Source organism: Nannobrachium achirus (assembly GCF_963921795.1).
Source record: "Nannobrachium achirus genome assembly, chromosome: 12".
NCBI lineage: Eukaryota > Metazoa > Chordata > Actinopteri > Myctophiformes > Myctophidae > Nannobrachium > Nannobrachium achirus.
Window position 1 is genome coordinate 21,291,414 of NC_137832.1, and position 16,775 is coordinate 21,308,188.

At 44.4% G+C, this 16,775-nt stretch overlaps 1 protein-coding gene across 1 annotated transcript in view; it reads right to left on the reverse strand.

The window, feature by feature from the left end:
• Positions 1–16,775, reverse strand: part of ncor2 (nuclear receptor corepressor 2) — a gene marked incomplete at its 5' end in the record, with an annotated part of 196,893 nt that overhangs the window by 28,068 nt on the left and 152,050 nt on the right. The window contains 6 exons of the mRNA XM_080739080.1: positions 4–361; positions 898–1,109; positions 3,520–3,615; positions 4,848–4,997; positions 8,398–8,554; positions 16,180–16,283. Of these exons, the coding sequence (XP_080595206.1) occupies positions 4–361; positions 898–1,109; positions 3,520–3,615; positions 4,848–4,997; positions 8,398–8,554; positions 16,180–16,283 (1,077 nt within the window). The remainder of the gene's footprint in view (positions 1–3; positions 362–897; positions 1,110–3,519; positions 3,616–4,847; positions 4,998–8,397; positions 8,555–16,179; positions 16,284–16,775) is intronic.

The window sequence follows — 16,775 nt, forward strand, 5'->3', positions numbered from 1 at the left end:
CACCTTCATGCTGACGCTGGCTCGCCTCCCTGGAGATGGGCGACCCTCGGTGAGAGGGTCCAGGGTAGGGGGCCCGGTGCGAGCCCCCCTTGTCCTCGTACGCCACGGGGCTGTGGTGGGACTTGCCTCCCTGCTGCTCGGACCCCAGGGTGAGGGGGGAGGAGCGGGCCATGGAGCTGGCCGTGCTGACCACGGCGCTGGGCCGGCCCTTGGGGGGCTCCTCGTAGCGGCCCCTCTCGGGGCCTCGCATGTCCTGCATGTGAGGGGGCAGGCCGTGGTAGGAACGAGGCGAGCTGGCGATGATGGAGCGGACGTCGTGGCGCTTCCCCGAACCAGACGGTTCCTGCTTCATAGGCGTGCCCTGGCATAGGAACAAGCACCAGACACGTTAGTAATTGTTGTGACCATAGGTCACATTTACAGGGTTCCCACACATTTTTACAGATGAATTTCCAAAACTTTACCAAAACCTTTCCTTGTGTTTGGGTCCCCATCCAGGGCCATGCATTTGGGTACCCATCCATAATCAATGGGGGACTATAATAAATGTTTTGTCTTAGGAATGCGACAAAAAATGTTATTGAACTCAAGTCTCCATGTTGACATTTTAAAGTTTGAGAACTACTGATTTAGACCAAAATGCAGGTCTAAATTGAATTCAGCAATGAATCTCAGTATTAACGATTAAACAGGATTTTTTTACAAGGCTCCCGCAATTGTATCACGATATATACGATACCTCTGAAAAGGCATATCGTGGATACATTGTATCGTCTCAACGATAATTATCACCATATCGCCCACCCCTAGGGTGAACTACTCCTTTAAATAATTCTAGGCATAAATGCGCCTTAATGCCGCTCCGCTGCACTTTAGTTAGTGTTGGTGAATGCTAACCTGCGTTATGATGCCCTCCTTGGCGGGCTGTCGGAGCTCCTCCCTGGGGATCAGGTGGATGGAGCGCCCCGCCTCCTTCACAGTGGGCACGATGGCCTCGCGGCCCTTCATGGGGTCCGCCAGCGAGCCGCGCGGAGGGGAGGCCTCCCTCTTCATCTGCTTGGCCTCCCTCCTCATGTAACCGTCCTGGTGGTCCAGGTGGCGAGGTATACCTGGAGAAGGGAAGAGAGTGAAACATGAGACACAGCGTACAACCAGGGGCATAGTTCTGCCGATTTAAAATGACTCCAATACGGAAGTAAAACTTCCTATGATTGGCCGGTAGTTGCGCTGTTTTCCCCCCCGGCCGATCGCAAAAAGAATTGTTCTCCATTGGATCTCATTCATTTCTCCCTTTCGTGTTCTAACCTTAATTAACATTTTCATGAATACTTTATGGTTCCTATCGCTAGTTAAAAATTGCCTTTCAATCACCATCATATGCGTTTTGTCGAAATGTGGTCCAATTTATTTTAAAATAAATTATAAAGTTGTGGGGGGCGTGGCCAACTAAACTGATACCAGCCGGCTGTGTTCTTCTTCGTGTGCTGTATTTCGGGAGGCTCCGACCACATTCTCCCATGTATCCCTGCGGTTGCACGTGACCGTTGGCAGCCAATAGCATCCTTTGGTGCCTTTACAATCTATGATGGCAACACCCATGCCAAGGACCCATATTGTGTCATTTACGCTGCATAGAAACCAATGGCTTCGCTTTGTCCATATATTTCATAAAGTCTATGCATGAGACACAGTGTACAACACAACGGTATAGGGCAGGGTTCTTCAATAGGCGGCCCAGCCGCGGGCCATTTGCAGCCCGCCGGGGGCTACTGTCTGGCCCACACCAACCCCAGTAATAATGGCGGTATAAGAGCGGCAACAACACTAGTATATCGTCGTTGTCGGGTGAAAATTTTGTATCTCCAAATTTGTACGTTCTTTCGCAAATCATACAAGGACGTCGCACAAAAGTAGTGAAAACAGCAGATCTACAAGCACACAACGCCTCGCGCCGCGAGGCGTTGTGTGCTTGTAGATCGGCTGTTTTCACTAGTTTAAATCATTTTTAAAATGATAAATTCAAAGCGAATGGTTTTGGACATACAGCGACAAAAACTGTCGCTGGAGTAGCGGGAACGCCACCGTCGCCCCCTGCAATGTTGTGGCCCTCGGCTTTGTACGCTAGACATAATTCGGCCCTTGGGGAAAACTAATTGGGGAACCCTGGTGTAGGGGTTGACGGGTTTGTACACAGAGGTTCTATTGTACCTAAAAAACAAAAACAAAAAAACATTTAGGAAGCAATTCCATTTTAGAAGCTTGGACTGAACATGATTACGAATGCCGATCTGTGCTCCTCAAGTTTCAATGTGTTCCTTTTTCAAGGCAGCAGCATCGCCGTTAAACTCATAACTTCATCAGAAAAACAAAGCAGGAAGAGAAGAAAATGTCAATATCTAGAAAACTTCATTAAAAAAATGGACTGCATTTATAAATCGTCACTGTCGGGCAGAAACCTTGTATTTCCAAGTTTCAAATTTGTACGTTTTTTTAATGAAGTAAAGCCTTGCATCATCATAAAAGATTGTCGCACAAGACTAGTGGAAATAGCAGATCTAAAAAATAAAAAAAAATAGCTGAACTAACGCCTCGCACCGTGAGGCGCTGTGTGCTTGTAGATCGTCTATTTTCACTATGGTGCCAATACAAGGTTTCCAACCGACAACAACGAAATGGTAAATGCACCCATTCACACACGCATTCCCACACTGATGGTGGAGGAAACCAGGCAAGGTAAGGTACCAACATGCTCATCGGGAGCAGTTAGGGGTTCAGTGTCTTGCTCAAGGACACTTCAACATACACCCAAGAGGATCTTGAATTAGAACCGGGAACCTTTCCATTCTACAATGGCTGCTCCACCTCCACTGCCACCCAAAGCAATGGAACAAAAAAATATAATAATAAAGTTAAATATCTTTTAACTTGTTAACTGCCAGGGGCCACAAGAGGCCGCTAAAGTGCCAGACATTTCTCCATAGGCCTTCGCTATACATCCGGGTACCCAGGCAGAAGTGCATTTGGTTTTCACTGCGAACAGTGTTATGAATGTGAACCGGAGGAAGAGAGCTAACAGTTAGCTATCGGCCTTTTTTTATTTTTAAGCCCGATTTGAGGCTATTTAGCCGCAAAAAAAACTTTTTCGCTGCCCTAGGAACACAGTTCAGAGAAAAAGGTCTCTAAAGATGCGGCGCCGTTACCCGATTACGGGCCGGTGGAAAGAGCTCGCGGTCGGCGGCCTGGATGAAAATTTAGAGTCAGGCTTCGTCGAGGCCTCCGATTATTTAATTCATTTTATTAAAGAAACCGGAATTGTTTTTTGCAAGCAGAAAAACAAGCAGCTCAGGGTACAGGTAAGTAAAATAGCAAAAAAAATATTGGATTGGATTGAAAAAAAGAACCGAAATTGTTCGGTTTTAGCACTAAAAGAGTTAAAGTATAAAACAAATTTCAAAACCACAATACATTTCAAAAGAAAAGCCTTATCCGTTAAATGTTGGATATAAGGAGTCATTTTACCTTGTGAAATGGAACCACGGATGTGGTGAGTATCCTTGAAAGGGGAGTGGTGTTGTGGGCTGTCCCTCTCATGGGGCATGGCTCGGCCTATCAGACCTGAGAAAGGGGCAGGAGGATTTTTATGAAGAAAAAAAAAAGACGGACAAAAATAAAAGGTTCCATTAATGAGTTGAATTAGTCAGGAAATTTTAATAAAACCCTGGGAATAAATTCTTTACCAAACAATTTCTTCACCAATGTGTTCGTAAAGGTGTCTAGTAACATATCTAACAGAGATTGAAATTCAACATCCCTAGCAAAATATTTGACAGCTAGGGTAATTCTATACACTGTACTATAAGGGAAATCACTCCCAAAAATATGCTTTAAGTAGCATGTTGGGGTCTAACTAGGTGTTTTTAATTATTCTTAATCCATTGCAAGCATTTGTTTTGCTGGAAAAACATTCATTGGGCCAAAATCAGACGCAAAAAAACGATGGTTTAGTGATGAGTCATCACTTTTCACAAGGTGTATGTTATGTGAATGTTTTTCGTGCAAGACAAATGCTTGCAATGGATTCAAAATAATTAAAAACACCTAGTTAGACCCCTCACATTCCACTTAAAGCATATTTTTGGGAGTGATTTTTTCCCCCTTATAGTACAGTGTATAGTAAGTGAATGAGACCCAGAATTACCCTAGCTGTCAAACATTTTGCTAGGGATGTTGAATTTCAATCTTTGTTAGATATGTTACTAGACACCTTTACGAACACATTGGTGAAGAAATCATTTGGTAAGGAATTTATTCCCAGATTTGACAGGTATTCTGCTAATTTTCCCTGACTAAATGTGATTTTAGAGTGGAAGCAGATTCTATCCCCTGGCTATGTTGTGGGAATGAAGCAGTGTTAACTAAGGCCGTGGTTCTCAACCTGTGGGCCGGGACCCCCAGGGGGGGTCGGTAAGTTATTTTGGGGGGTCCCCAGATGATTAACTTAATGGGCAAAATTGTTTTCACGCTCAACAGCAAACAAATGAAGGGTATCTGCACATTTCTAAAGTGACATTTAAGGACTTTTTATTACCTCTAAAATAGCAAATTAAACATCGGCCGAATTGTCAAATATAAGAGGCAGAAATTGTGAAAATAGCCGATCTACCTGCTCTGAGCATGTAGATCTGCTATTTTCACAATAGAACCGTGCTATACAAAATGTAATGCCTCAACTCTTAGTGATTGTCAGGGTGGTGGTGGGGGGGGGGGGTCCCCAGTTAAAATATGATTATTTTGGGGGTTGCGGCCTAAAAAGGTTGAGAACCACTGAACTAAGGGCTGTGGCTTACCCTCACAGTTGGCTGCAGACAGCGTGTCCCTCATAGGTAGACCTCTGGAAATGCCCCCTTCCATCACGTCATAGGGGCGCTTCAGTCCTAGGAGGTCCCCAGACTGCCCGGGACCGCGGCCCTCGTCTTTAGGGTTTTGAGAGGCCGACCCTAGAGACAGAATTGACAAGAGAGTTAGGACCAGAGTCCAAGCAGGAACTGTAGTACTATTAAAGGTGATACACCATGCATTTAAAAAGTATTTATGTCATATTGTTTATGTCCCAAAAACGTTTTTCAAAAGGTTTGAGGCTAAATTACCACTCCTGAATAGAGAGCATCTCTCATTTTTGAATGGCTCTGAGCATTTTCAGCTGCAGTACCACCTTTGGCCTGAACTGCGCCACCCCCCAAAATGTTTTTGAAAAAAAAATAAAAAACTTTTTTTTTGAAAAAAATATTTTTTTTGGAGAAAAAAAAAAAAAAAAAAAAAGACGGCCGATGATGACATCATCATCGGCAGCAAATCTGGACAGCCTGTTTTGAGAACCCGTGGGATACTTTTAACCTTCGCCTTCTCAAAACCAGAGAAAGACACAACGGTCAGAAATGGGACTTTGTGAGGATAGAAGGTGCTAGTGGGACCCCAAAAAAAGGTTTTAAAATAGGAAAAGTGAAATTTCATGGTGTATCACCTTTAAGCCCCAGTGTCATTTATTCAAATGTGCTTCATCTCAATCACCGGCCAGTGAAGCGTTTCCATGGAAACCATTCAAAGCGTTCATTTTAGAGGACCCTCGATGTGTGATTAATATTTGGGATTGATTGGATGCTGCTGTGTTCATGATTTTAGCCAATCTTAATGGAATATGACAAATCTCGTAATCACATCCAGAGATAATTGTGTGCCAATCTGTAGAAGTAATAGCAAAAAGTGTGTTTTGCAGAAAAATGCTAAATGGCGTAAAATGTTGTTAGGTGGAAATGGGCATGGCCTTTATTGGGGATTGTGTCACGATCCAAACCTAGAGTTAGGCCAAAACACTATGCATGTACATTTTCACATTGGTGGCGACAGGGGTTATAACATAGTCTTCACCTCGCGGCCTGGCGACGACAATAATAGCATTTAGATTCTTCATATAAATATTGTCTGAACTCGGAAGATTTGCCACATCTACCACAACTACTGATTTGATTCGATTCAGGGGCCTACGATCGATATGATTATGCTTTTTCATACCCAGGTAACACAATCATTTTATTGTATTTATTTTGTCAGTTCACTAGCAACCAAAATACAGTTGATCATATTACAGATTTTCTCTGCCACACATCGATTGCTGGAGCTACATTAATGATTCCATTCCAAGCCTTTTGTTTAGCGATGCGACACATTGTCAATTCGGTTACAGTGGACCATTTTACATTACAGACACTATGAATTCAATTACTATAACCGGACAACTTTAGAAAATAATCTTAGCATGGCATGTTTAAACCTCGTGCCCAATAGCTCATTGCAACATCGTGTTGACGGGAAAATATTTAGCTTCGGAGTTAACAGTTCCCTCCGTTAAACAATCCACATATTATTTTTCACAGTGGAGAAAGATAGGAATCAATCATGGAGCGAGAGTAGAGAAGTAGCCCATGTAGTATTCGCCCTAACCGCTCGGCTATCAACAGGGGCGTCAGTTGGGTATGGCAGGGGTATGCAGCTGCCATACCCTGGGTGCAGGGGAGAAAATAAAAGTTACGTTTAAATATAAATCCATGAATGTCTCTTTGTCTATCTGTGCTGGTTATTATGTTGTTAAATTAAAGTAAAATAAAGTGCAAAATGTTACAAAATGGTCACTTTATAATTATATTCTCCACACTTGTATTCTCCCCATCTTGACAAGATGGTATATTCCCAGGTTCCGCAGGTCAGCTGCACAGGTGCAATTCATTGTTGTTAATTGTGGCACGTTTACTAACATGCCCAAGTTTAGCTGCACATGAACAACCATTCCAGGCGGCCATATCCAGCCCAAGAAACCGTAGAAACGGGGGAAAAACTTCTTAAAATAAATGTACCATGCCTGTTGCTAAGGTATGGCAACATGACTGGTGTCTTGAATGCGCGCCTTTGCGAAGGCGCGCATTCAAGACACCAGTCATGTTGCCATACCTTAGCTTTTTCTGAACTGACGCCACTGCCCGATCAACAGGGAAAACATTGTGACAGCCATCGTTCATGCTGCTGGTGTGTCCTTGGGACCGGCCCAAGGTACTTTCTTTCCCTGAGTGGCGCCTGGAAGGTAGCCACTTACAAGGATGCAAACAATGCATGAAGGCTGCGGCCGCAGCCCCAGTGGGTCAGCGAGTCCAACGCCATCGGGGGAATCCGAAGGTCGACCGATTCCGCCCTCGGCTCACCCACTCCATGTGCCGATGCATCCGCGAGCAAGACACGGGGCATTATTTGAAACAGTTGCATAAGATGGGTAAATGCAGGGGTTGAATTTCTGTACCGTATTATGTGCAAATGTAAAAATACCCCTACAACAACTAAAGGGATAAAAGTGGACACCGAGGGAAAGAAAGGGGCTGCACTGATATAGGTTAGACAGACAAATCACACAATGCTGTGTGATTTGGCAGAATAAATCTGAATTATTTTTTTTATTTTTTTTGCATCAGTTAGTCTGGACAGGGGTGTCAAACTCATTTTAGATCACAGGCCTGATTGGGCAAATTCTACTTCATGTGGGCTGAACCAGGAGTACATGCACATTCATTCATTCTTCATTCTTTCATGTGTCACAGTCAATTTAAATTCTTATGGGACTGCATAGCAAGCATTACTTTTATGATCAGCATTAACTTACAGTCACAGGCTACAAGAAAGTTGTGATGAGAGAATAAAAAAGGATGCCATTTGGCTGTTTTGGTTTCCAAAAATAAACCATTTGAAATCCAACATTAGCAGACACAGATGTAGAAATAACAAAACAAACTGTAACTAAATGTAGGCCACACAATTGCACCTAATGTTTATTTTTTGATTTTTTTATTTTTTTTAACACATTCAGTGCCACCTTTTCACCACTAGAGGGCGCCCAATGGCCATAGAATCCACCATAGACAAGCGTTGTATATGCACAAGCCGTGCTCAACCATGACGCGCCTGAACACTTTTCTTTGTGTCATGAACAGGGACAGGATGAAGTTAGCTTGAAGTTAGCTATTGGCTACCAAGCATTTTAGAAGCCCTATTTTTGGCGATTTAGCCATGATTAAACCTTGCACACCTCATGGATATGCATGGAACAGAGAAAATGAGCTCTAAAGATCCTGGATTGCATTGGAGTGGATGGTAAATATCGGCGGCGCGACGCTCTCGCGGGCCGTGTAAACAGATGACGGCCGGCGGCCCGGCTCGAAAAAAAAAAAGCCGAACTAGTTCGGGATTGGCACAGTAAGAGTTAAGATAAAGAGTAGCTACAGCGCATAGCTCCCAGACCTTAAAACTACATCAGGAGCATGGTTAAAAACACCCCTGGCACCCAGCTGGAGTACTTACGGTCGTATGTGAGGATGTGTCCGCTGATGCCCTCGTAGACCACATGGCCCTTGGACATGGCCTCGTCCCGCTCCCTCTCGGCTCGGCTCGGGCTGTCCTCGGTGACCAGGCGGGCGATGGTCCCCTTGTACAGCATGTCTGCTACTGCCGGCGTGCCCTGGGATGGTGTAGAGAGGTGACATGGTCATGGAAACGCACCGTGTCACCTAAAGCAGTGGTTCTTAACCTTTTCAGGCCGCGAGCCCCAAAATAATCGTATTCTAACTGGGGACCCCTCATCCTGACGAGCACTAAGAGTTGAGGCATTACATTTTGTATAACATGGTTCTATTGTGAAAATAGCAGATCTACATGCTCGCAACGCCTTGCGTTGCGAGGCGTTGTGAGCATGTAGATCGGCTATTTTCACAATATCAGCCTCTAATATTTGACGATTTGACCAATGTTTAATTTGTCATTTTAGAGGTATTAAAAAGTCCTTAAATTGTCACTTTAGAAATGTGCAGATACCCTCTATACACTTAAACTTTATGTTGATTTGTTTACTGTTGAGTGATAAAAACAATGTTTCACAATAAGTTAATCATCTGGTGGACCCCACAAAATAATGTGAGGACCCCCCCTGGGGGTCCCGACCCACAGGTTGAGAACCACTGACCTAAAGGTACAGCAAAGCGCCATTACCGATGTCAACAATCATGGCTCAAATGATTAATGAGTAATGCTCATAATACAAGATATTGTACAGTATAATTTTTTTTTTACTATTGAAAAAAACTACACTTTATATAAAGGTATACCAGGCAGTAAGACTCTCTAATCGGGAGATAATCGATCGCCAGGTCGCATACACAAACTTTAGAAGGCAATCGTAGTGAATATGGGAAATGGGACAGATCCATGTTGATGACATGACTTTAGAGATACTGTGTACCGCTGTGCGTGATTTTAGGCCAAAATCTGTAGGAGCAGTGTTAAAAGAATTGTTTAGCAAAGATCGGCCTGATGGTGGTGCTAGATTAGGGATATGTGATAAATCAAGGGCAGAGGTTGTGATTTGCCATCCAATTTGCGTGATTTTAGGCCAAAATCTGTAGGAGCAGTGTCCAAAAATGTGTTTTGCAAGAATCGGCCTCATGGTGGCGCTAGAAGAGGGGCATGTGAGAAATGGCAGCTAAGGAGTGGCATAGATCGGGGCAAAAGTGGCGGAGATATGAGTAGGGCAAAAGTGTGACGTGACGTGACGTGACGTGACAGACTGAAAGACAGACTGACAGACAGACAGACAGACTGACAGCCGGTGGAGGTTTTGATAGTAACTGCGACCTGACGGTCGCAATAAATATACTTTATCATTATACTATTACGTTCACCATTTTCAGATATATTAGGAATGCAAAACTGTTACTCAATAAAATGTTTCAGTATAGCTCAGGGGTGTCACTCCGTGTCAAATGAATTTTGTCACGGGAAGGATTGGACTAAAGGCACATAATGCTGTCATAATATAAATAAAAATTCAGCCACAATACAAAACATGAGGGGTAACGTTGTTATTCATTTCAGGTTTAGGACAGAAATGGGTGTACTATTGTATTTATTTTAATTACTGTGAATACACAGGCATTGTACATTTTCAGGCTGACATCTTCGCTACATGATCACAGCTCCACCATCTCCCCAGTGATGGTCATGATTAAGTATTCCTAATTGAGCTTCATGAGTCATGACGGTGCTTATGGAGAAGGCAATAAATGACTTCACTTGGTCTTTTATTTGGTTGCCTGTAAAAGAATCTCCTGCAAGCTCCCTGATTCTCTCTGCCTCGCAGCCTTCAGTACGGCGCTGGCGTAGCAGAATGAGAGCATGTAAGTGGGGCCTTCACGGTAGGTGTTTATACACAGCGGGTGGTTACCCGGTGCCTCTATTGAATTCTATGTTCACACAATAGCTGTTTTACCAGCGCAGAAGCCGAAGCAGGGACGTGCTGGCCATTGGGAAAAGCGGGACAACTCCCGAACGGCCGGTTCATTCTCGGCCGGTCCAGGCCGGGCCATTAGGAAAAAATCAAACCTCGGTTCGAAGTGGAGCGGTGAATTTGAGCAGCTGTACCCTATGTGAGTGGGTGAGTGAGTGTAAACTGTGCCTGTGAGTGAGTGGTGAGTGTGCCTGGCCTGCACAAAACAGCGCCCCTCCTTTAACTAGTGTTTTGTGTGTGGCCACTCAAGGTATTGCCAGACTACGGACACGGCCACCCAGCCAGCCACCCAGCCAGCCACCCAGCCACATACCCACAGACATACCTGTTCATTGGGAGCGCTTTCACCGCTCCAAAAATTAAACTGTTTGCACAAAAGTAAAAATTAAACTGTTTGCACAAAAGTAGTGAAAACAGCAGATCTACAAGCACACAACGCATCGCACAGCGAGGCGTTGTGTGCTTGTAGATCGGCTGTTTTCACTAGTTTAAATAATTTTTTCAATGATAAATACAAAACAAACAGTTTCCACCCAACAACAACGAAATATAACTCATGTAATTCAGGCTTTTGCAAATCCCGCCCCATTCTGCCCTGTTACTATGGTGGGACATTTGACCCTGGGCAGATTGTTTTTATAGTGGCAGTGAATGGGATTTTTTTTATTTTTTCATAGCCTCATTACAGCTATATAAAGTACCAAAGGAAAAACATCTAGGTGATATTAATAAAAAGGGAAGACAAAGGTACAGTAGTTACATTGCAAAACAGGGGGTTTCCCCGAAAATACATGTTTTAATTTGTTTAATCCCAGTGGGACAGAATCATCCATTGTAGATTCTTTTATAGTGGAAGTGGATGGGATTTTTTATTTGTTCATAGCCTCATTACAGCTATATAAAGTACCAAAAAAAACACATCTACGTGATATTAATAAAAAGGGAAGAAAAAGGTACAGTAATTACATAGCAAAACAGTAGTTTTCCCCCGAAAATATATGTTTTAATTAATTTAATCCTCTGGATCAGAGAGAGAATAGAAATAGAAAGAGAAAGCGCATTGCATCTTGGGTAGGAAGAGGAGAGCCAGATTATAGTTCTCCTCACATAATAGGCTGGCTTTTCGTAATTCTGCCCATTTAAAATATATGTACCCAATCGTAACTCTTAGACCATTGATAAGGTCCATGTGAACTAGTTTGTTGAAGCTTATTCATTATGATGAGCGAGATCGCTATCACCGCCCGCGGCCGTACTGGACGAACACCGTGTCGCGCAGAGCGGACAGTTGTTGAAAGCCTGAAGCAACATTCTCCAATGCACAAACTCCACCCCGATAGCAAAAAGTGAAGGGTTTTTTCTGGTTGGCCAGTCAGGGAGTCTCAGGGACCAATCAGAAGGCTGACAAACGGTGAATTGGCCCACTGGCTTGTCATCTTTGAGTAGCAGCTCAAAGATTCGCAATGAGGGCCTCTCCAACTCTTTTTCCCGGGCTGAATCAGGGGCCCAGCACGTCCCTGAGCCGAAGCTACACATAATAACTGCAAAATATATAATTCAAATTGATTTGACTCCCCCCAAATCTGATCCCAAGTGCCAGCAGGTTGACTCCCCTGGTATATAGCTGATAATAACACAATATTCCTGATTATTACATGTGACAAATACAATCACGTTATAATATAATAAAACACATTATTAATTAACTGAGCTATTGGCAGGCAGTGTGTTGGGAGCGTTGGGAGAAATTCATGCAGCCACCTACAATTTCCACTACTAATTTTTGTCATCTTCAAGTGTGAAACACTTATTTTGACTCTCACACAATAAGCTATTAGCAACATACTGTACGGTGACATGGCTTCGCTGCCGGTTGGCGTCACAGCAGGTATTGTTGACTACTGCTGTAGTCGTCTGTGAGGGCGGATGGGGGGGGGGGGGGGGGGGGGGGGGGAACAATAACAAACTACACTTAGGCCTCGGCTGCTGCTTTTTAACACCCTTACAGACAGAGGTGTCCAGAAAGCATATACATATAAACAACACCCTGTATCATCGTACAGTAAGCAGAGTGCTTGCAGCAGTCCGCTGACAACAGGGTGACATTGGTGGCAGAAGGTTTTGTCATTGCTTCCGAGTCACAACGCCTTGTGCACACAGCGTGAGTCATACAGTATCTCAGGGGGGGGGGGGGGGGGCTGTGGTAGCGGAGAGAGTGCAGGTTGCAGGGACGTGCAGAGAATGTTAGAGAGGCAGGGGCTGAAATTAGGACAGGTTCTAAAAGGGCGTTTGGTGAAGGTGTTCAAAATAGCAGACCTCCAAGCTCTTGTGAGCTTGGAGGTCTGCTATTTTTGGTGCTTGATACCTCAATGAACTAAGCATAATCAAGTCGATACTGGAGAGAGGGCAATTCTTTCAACATAAAGTGCTGCATTCAAGTTCAGGAGGGTTTTGACAAGGCAATTCTCTTGAATGATGCCTTCAGGTATGGCATGGAAATGAGGGCATTTGCGTTTCTTTCACCATAGCAAAAACTACATTCATGGTCTGGAGAGGGCAATTTTTAACATACAGGTAAAAGGGCAGGGGCTCAAGCCCCCCCTTGATGTCTATGTGTGAACGTGCCTGGCAAGTTGGACATGTCCTTGGTGGCTTTATGAGAGAGAGAGACAGAGAGAGACAGAGAGAGAGAGAGAGACCAGGGACGTGCTGGCCATTGGGAAAAGCGGGACAACTCCCGAACGACCGGTTCATTCCCGGCCGGTCCAGGCCGGCCATTAGGAAAAAAATTAAAATAAAATGTCGGCCTTCGTTCCATTTTGGGGGCTGGGCGGCCAACAAAGTAAATTGTCACTGTCGGACAGAAACCTCGTATCTCCAAGTTTCAAATTTATATTTTTTTTTCGCAAAGCAAAGCCCTGCCTCATCATACAAGGCCGTTGCACAAAAGTAGTGAAAACAGCAGATCTACAAGCACACAACGCTTGTAGATCGGCTGTTTTCACTACTTTAAATCATTTTTAAAATGATAAATACAAAACAAACGGTTTTGGACATACAAGGTTTCCACCCGACAACGACGAAATACAACTCATGTAATTGGCCCACTGGCTTGTCACTTTGTCATGATCTGAAATGGCAAATCTTTGAGTAGGAGCAGCGCTATAGAGAGAGATCTCTCTCTATAGCGCGCAATGAGGGCCTCTCCAACTCTTTTTTCCCGGGCTGAATCAGGGGCCCAGCACGTCCCTGCAGGGTTGGTAGGGTAGAGCTGGGCGAGTGAGGAGGTAGGAGTAGGAGGGAGTGGGGTGGGCAGGCAGGCATGCATGCCATGCATGCGGTGCCCAAGATCACATTTCCCGTCTGTTGATTACAGATCTGGTTCCAGAGTTAGGGGCACGGTGAAGGTCAGGGTCCCTATGCGGGCTCTAGCAGAGCCTGGGGGGAGGAGGTGTTGGTGGAGGAGGTGGGTGTTTGTGGAGGTGTAGTAGGCTCCCGTTACAAGATCAAGTAGCCCTGACCGAGGCAGGCCCTCTTTTTACCCTCCAGGAAATGTAAGCTGCACAACAGTGACGCAACACACAACCGCCATATCTGAGTGTGTACAAACACACGCGCCCGCCTACGCACGCACGCACACAGCATGACAATTAATCTACCGTTGCAGTCAGCTAGGCAAACACCACAGCACTGATCCCACCTGACCTCCTTCACCTTTTCCTTGGTTATTCATCTGAGCGGATAACAACCCGCCCCTCCCCCTCCCCCAGCCCTCGCCCCTCCCCCCACACAGGGCCAGTTGGCCCACGGTGTTACAGAAGGCTGTAGGTATCAGTGACCGGGCTTACTAGGCAGCGTCCAGGGTAAACAGATAAATAAAGGGAGGGAACAGACGTAGTGAGTGGTACAGTGTGTACCCGCTGTTGCCATGGCGACCAGGGCTGTGGTTATGTCACGGCACGGCGGGCGGGCGGGCGGGCAGGGAGATCCTGCAGTGGCGTCAGTTCAGAAAAAGCTAAGGTATGGCAACATGACTGGTGTCTTGCACGCGCGCAAGACACCAGTCATGTTGCCATACCTTAAGAAGTACATTCTATTTCTCCCCGTTTCTACGGTTTCTTGGGCTGGATAAGGCAGCCTGAAATGATTGTTCAAGTGCAGCTAAACTTGCCATGTTAAACGTGCCACAATACCTTGTTAAAGTGACCATTTTGTAAAATTTTGTAGTTATTTTACTGTAATTTAACAACATAATACAGGTAAGACAAAGAGACATTAATGGATTTATATTTAAAGGTAACTTTTATTTCCCCCCCTGGACCCAGGGTATGGCAGCTGCATACCCCTGCCATACCCAATTGACGCCCCTGAGATCCTGTGAAGCGGCGGCCACTTGGCCGCGCCTCGCTGGCTTCTCTCTCTCCGTGCTGCCCCGCATGACCACTCAGCACTCGCCTGCTGTCGCCCCCTTAATTCATCCAGAGGCCCTCCCTGTAAGGCAGGGGTCTTCAACGTTTTCAGAATATTCATAGTGAATTAGTGATTATAATAAATATCCTACAGTATGTCATGATTGTTGTTATAGCTAGATCAGATTGTGTTTATAATATAACACCGGCGCGCCTCCGTCATCTCCACCGAAAAAACAAGCGCTCCCCCCTTGTTCCATTGTTGGAACCGGGATGCTGTTTTGATTCACGCGAAAGAAATGCATGATTTGCTTCCTATTGCTTCAACGTTTTCAGGCCAAGGACCCCTTAGTTGAGAAAGCGATGAAGCAAGCAGGGACCCCCACAACCTTATCATAGATTTCCTTATAGTTTCATTGTTTGACAGCACGATCATCAGTGTGTTTTGGATTCATGTCAATGCGTGTTTTCAGATATTTAACCACTTGAACCGTCAATGCTTAATAAACTTTTTCCCCTCTACACCAAACCTCTTTGCCGAAAATAGCCGCTGCGAGGCTATTTTTGGCTAAAGTTCTCCGAATATGGGCGCTAGGGTTCAAGTGGTTAATTAAAAAAAGGAGAAAAAGGTTTCTGTCACACAAAGATTCGGAGGACCCCCTGTAGTAACTTTGAGGACCCCCTAGTGGTCCCGGACCCCCTGTTGAAGACCAGGCTTCTAAAAAGCCTGAGGTTCACACTCCTAATCAGGTGTGGTCAGTGGCCTTAAAGGTCGAGCAGCAACCTCGTGTTAGAAATGAGCAGCAACACACACACACACAAACACACAAACACACACACACACACACACACACACACACACACACACACACACACACACACACACACACACACACACACACAGTGTTGATTTTGTCGACTAAAAATGTTTGTCGACTACGTTTTTTCACTGACGAAAACGAAATAAAAACTAAGCTATGATGACTAAAACTAAGACTAAATATATTGACAATTTTGTCAACAAAATAAAAACTAGACTAAAAGGTTAGGGAGGCACTGGTGGAGAAGAGAGTCATTTTATGTTTGGTTGCTCTCAGGTGAAAATAGCATCGTCTATTTTCAGCACGAAACCATGTGTAAAATCAGTCATTACGATGACATCAAGGCCTGCCAAAATACATTTTAGTTGACTAAATCAACTGTAGATTTAGTCACCTAATATCATATATTTAGTCGACTAAAATGAGACTAAAACTAAAACTTGTCAGGTGACTAAATTATGACTAAAACTAAATGACATTTCATTCAAAAGACTATGACTAAAAACTAAATCAAAAAACAACAATGACACACACACACACACACACACACAGTCTGTTTGTGAACTAAGCCTACCTGAGTGATGGATCCTCCTCGGTAGGACATGGGAGGTTCCTGGTGCACCCTGGTCCCTGGGATCCCCTTGGTGATGCTGCCACCCTGCACGGCTGGTATGGACCCTGCCATTAAACCAAGAGGAAACTAAATAAGCAAGGCATTCATATCAGTCGTGCTTTTATCCACATCATATTGCAGTATATTGTCGCTGCATTGCATTGTGAGAGTTTGTAGATCTGCTATTTTAGCTATTTCTGAAACTTTCGGAAGATTACTGAACATGTCTGCCTCCAAACTATAGGGATGCCAGGTTGCAAGCTGTTTAGTCTGTCTGTGGTAATAGATGTTTAACCAATGAAGAGAAGTGAGCACCCCCTGCATTTTAAATCTGAGTCTTTATTTTTTCTTAACTATCTAAATTGTAATGAGAAAAAACAATGCTGCTATTTGTTCCAAAAGCTTTATACCCTGGCCTGTATATATATAAAATTACACATTGCGACATAGCTCTGTTTACACAATGCTGTATCCCCTCCAACTGTATATATGTTCCCCATTTTCAACAGTTTTTCATTTTATTTTTGACACATGCTTTGGCAATGTAAACAACGCAT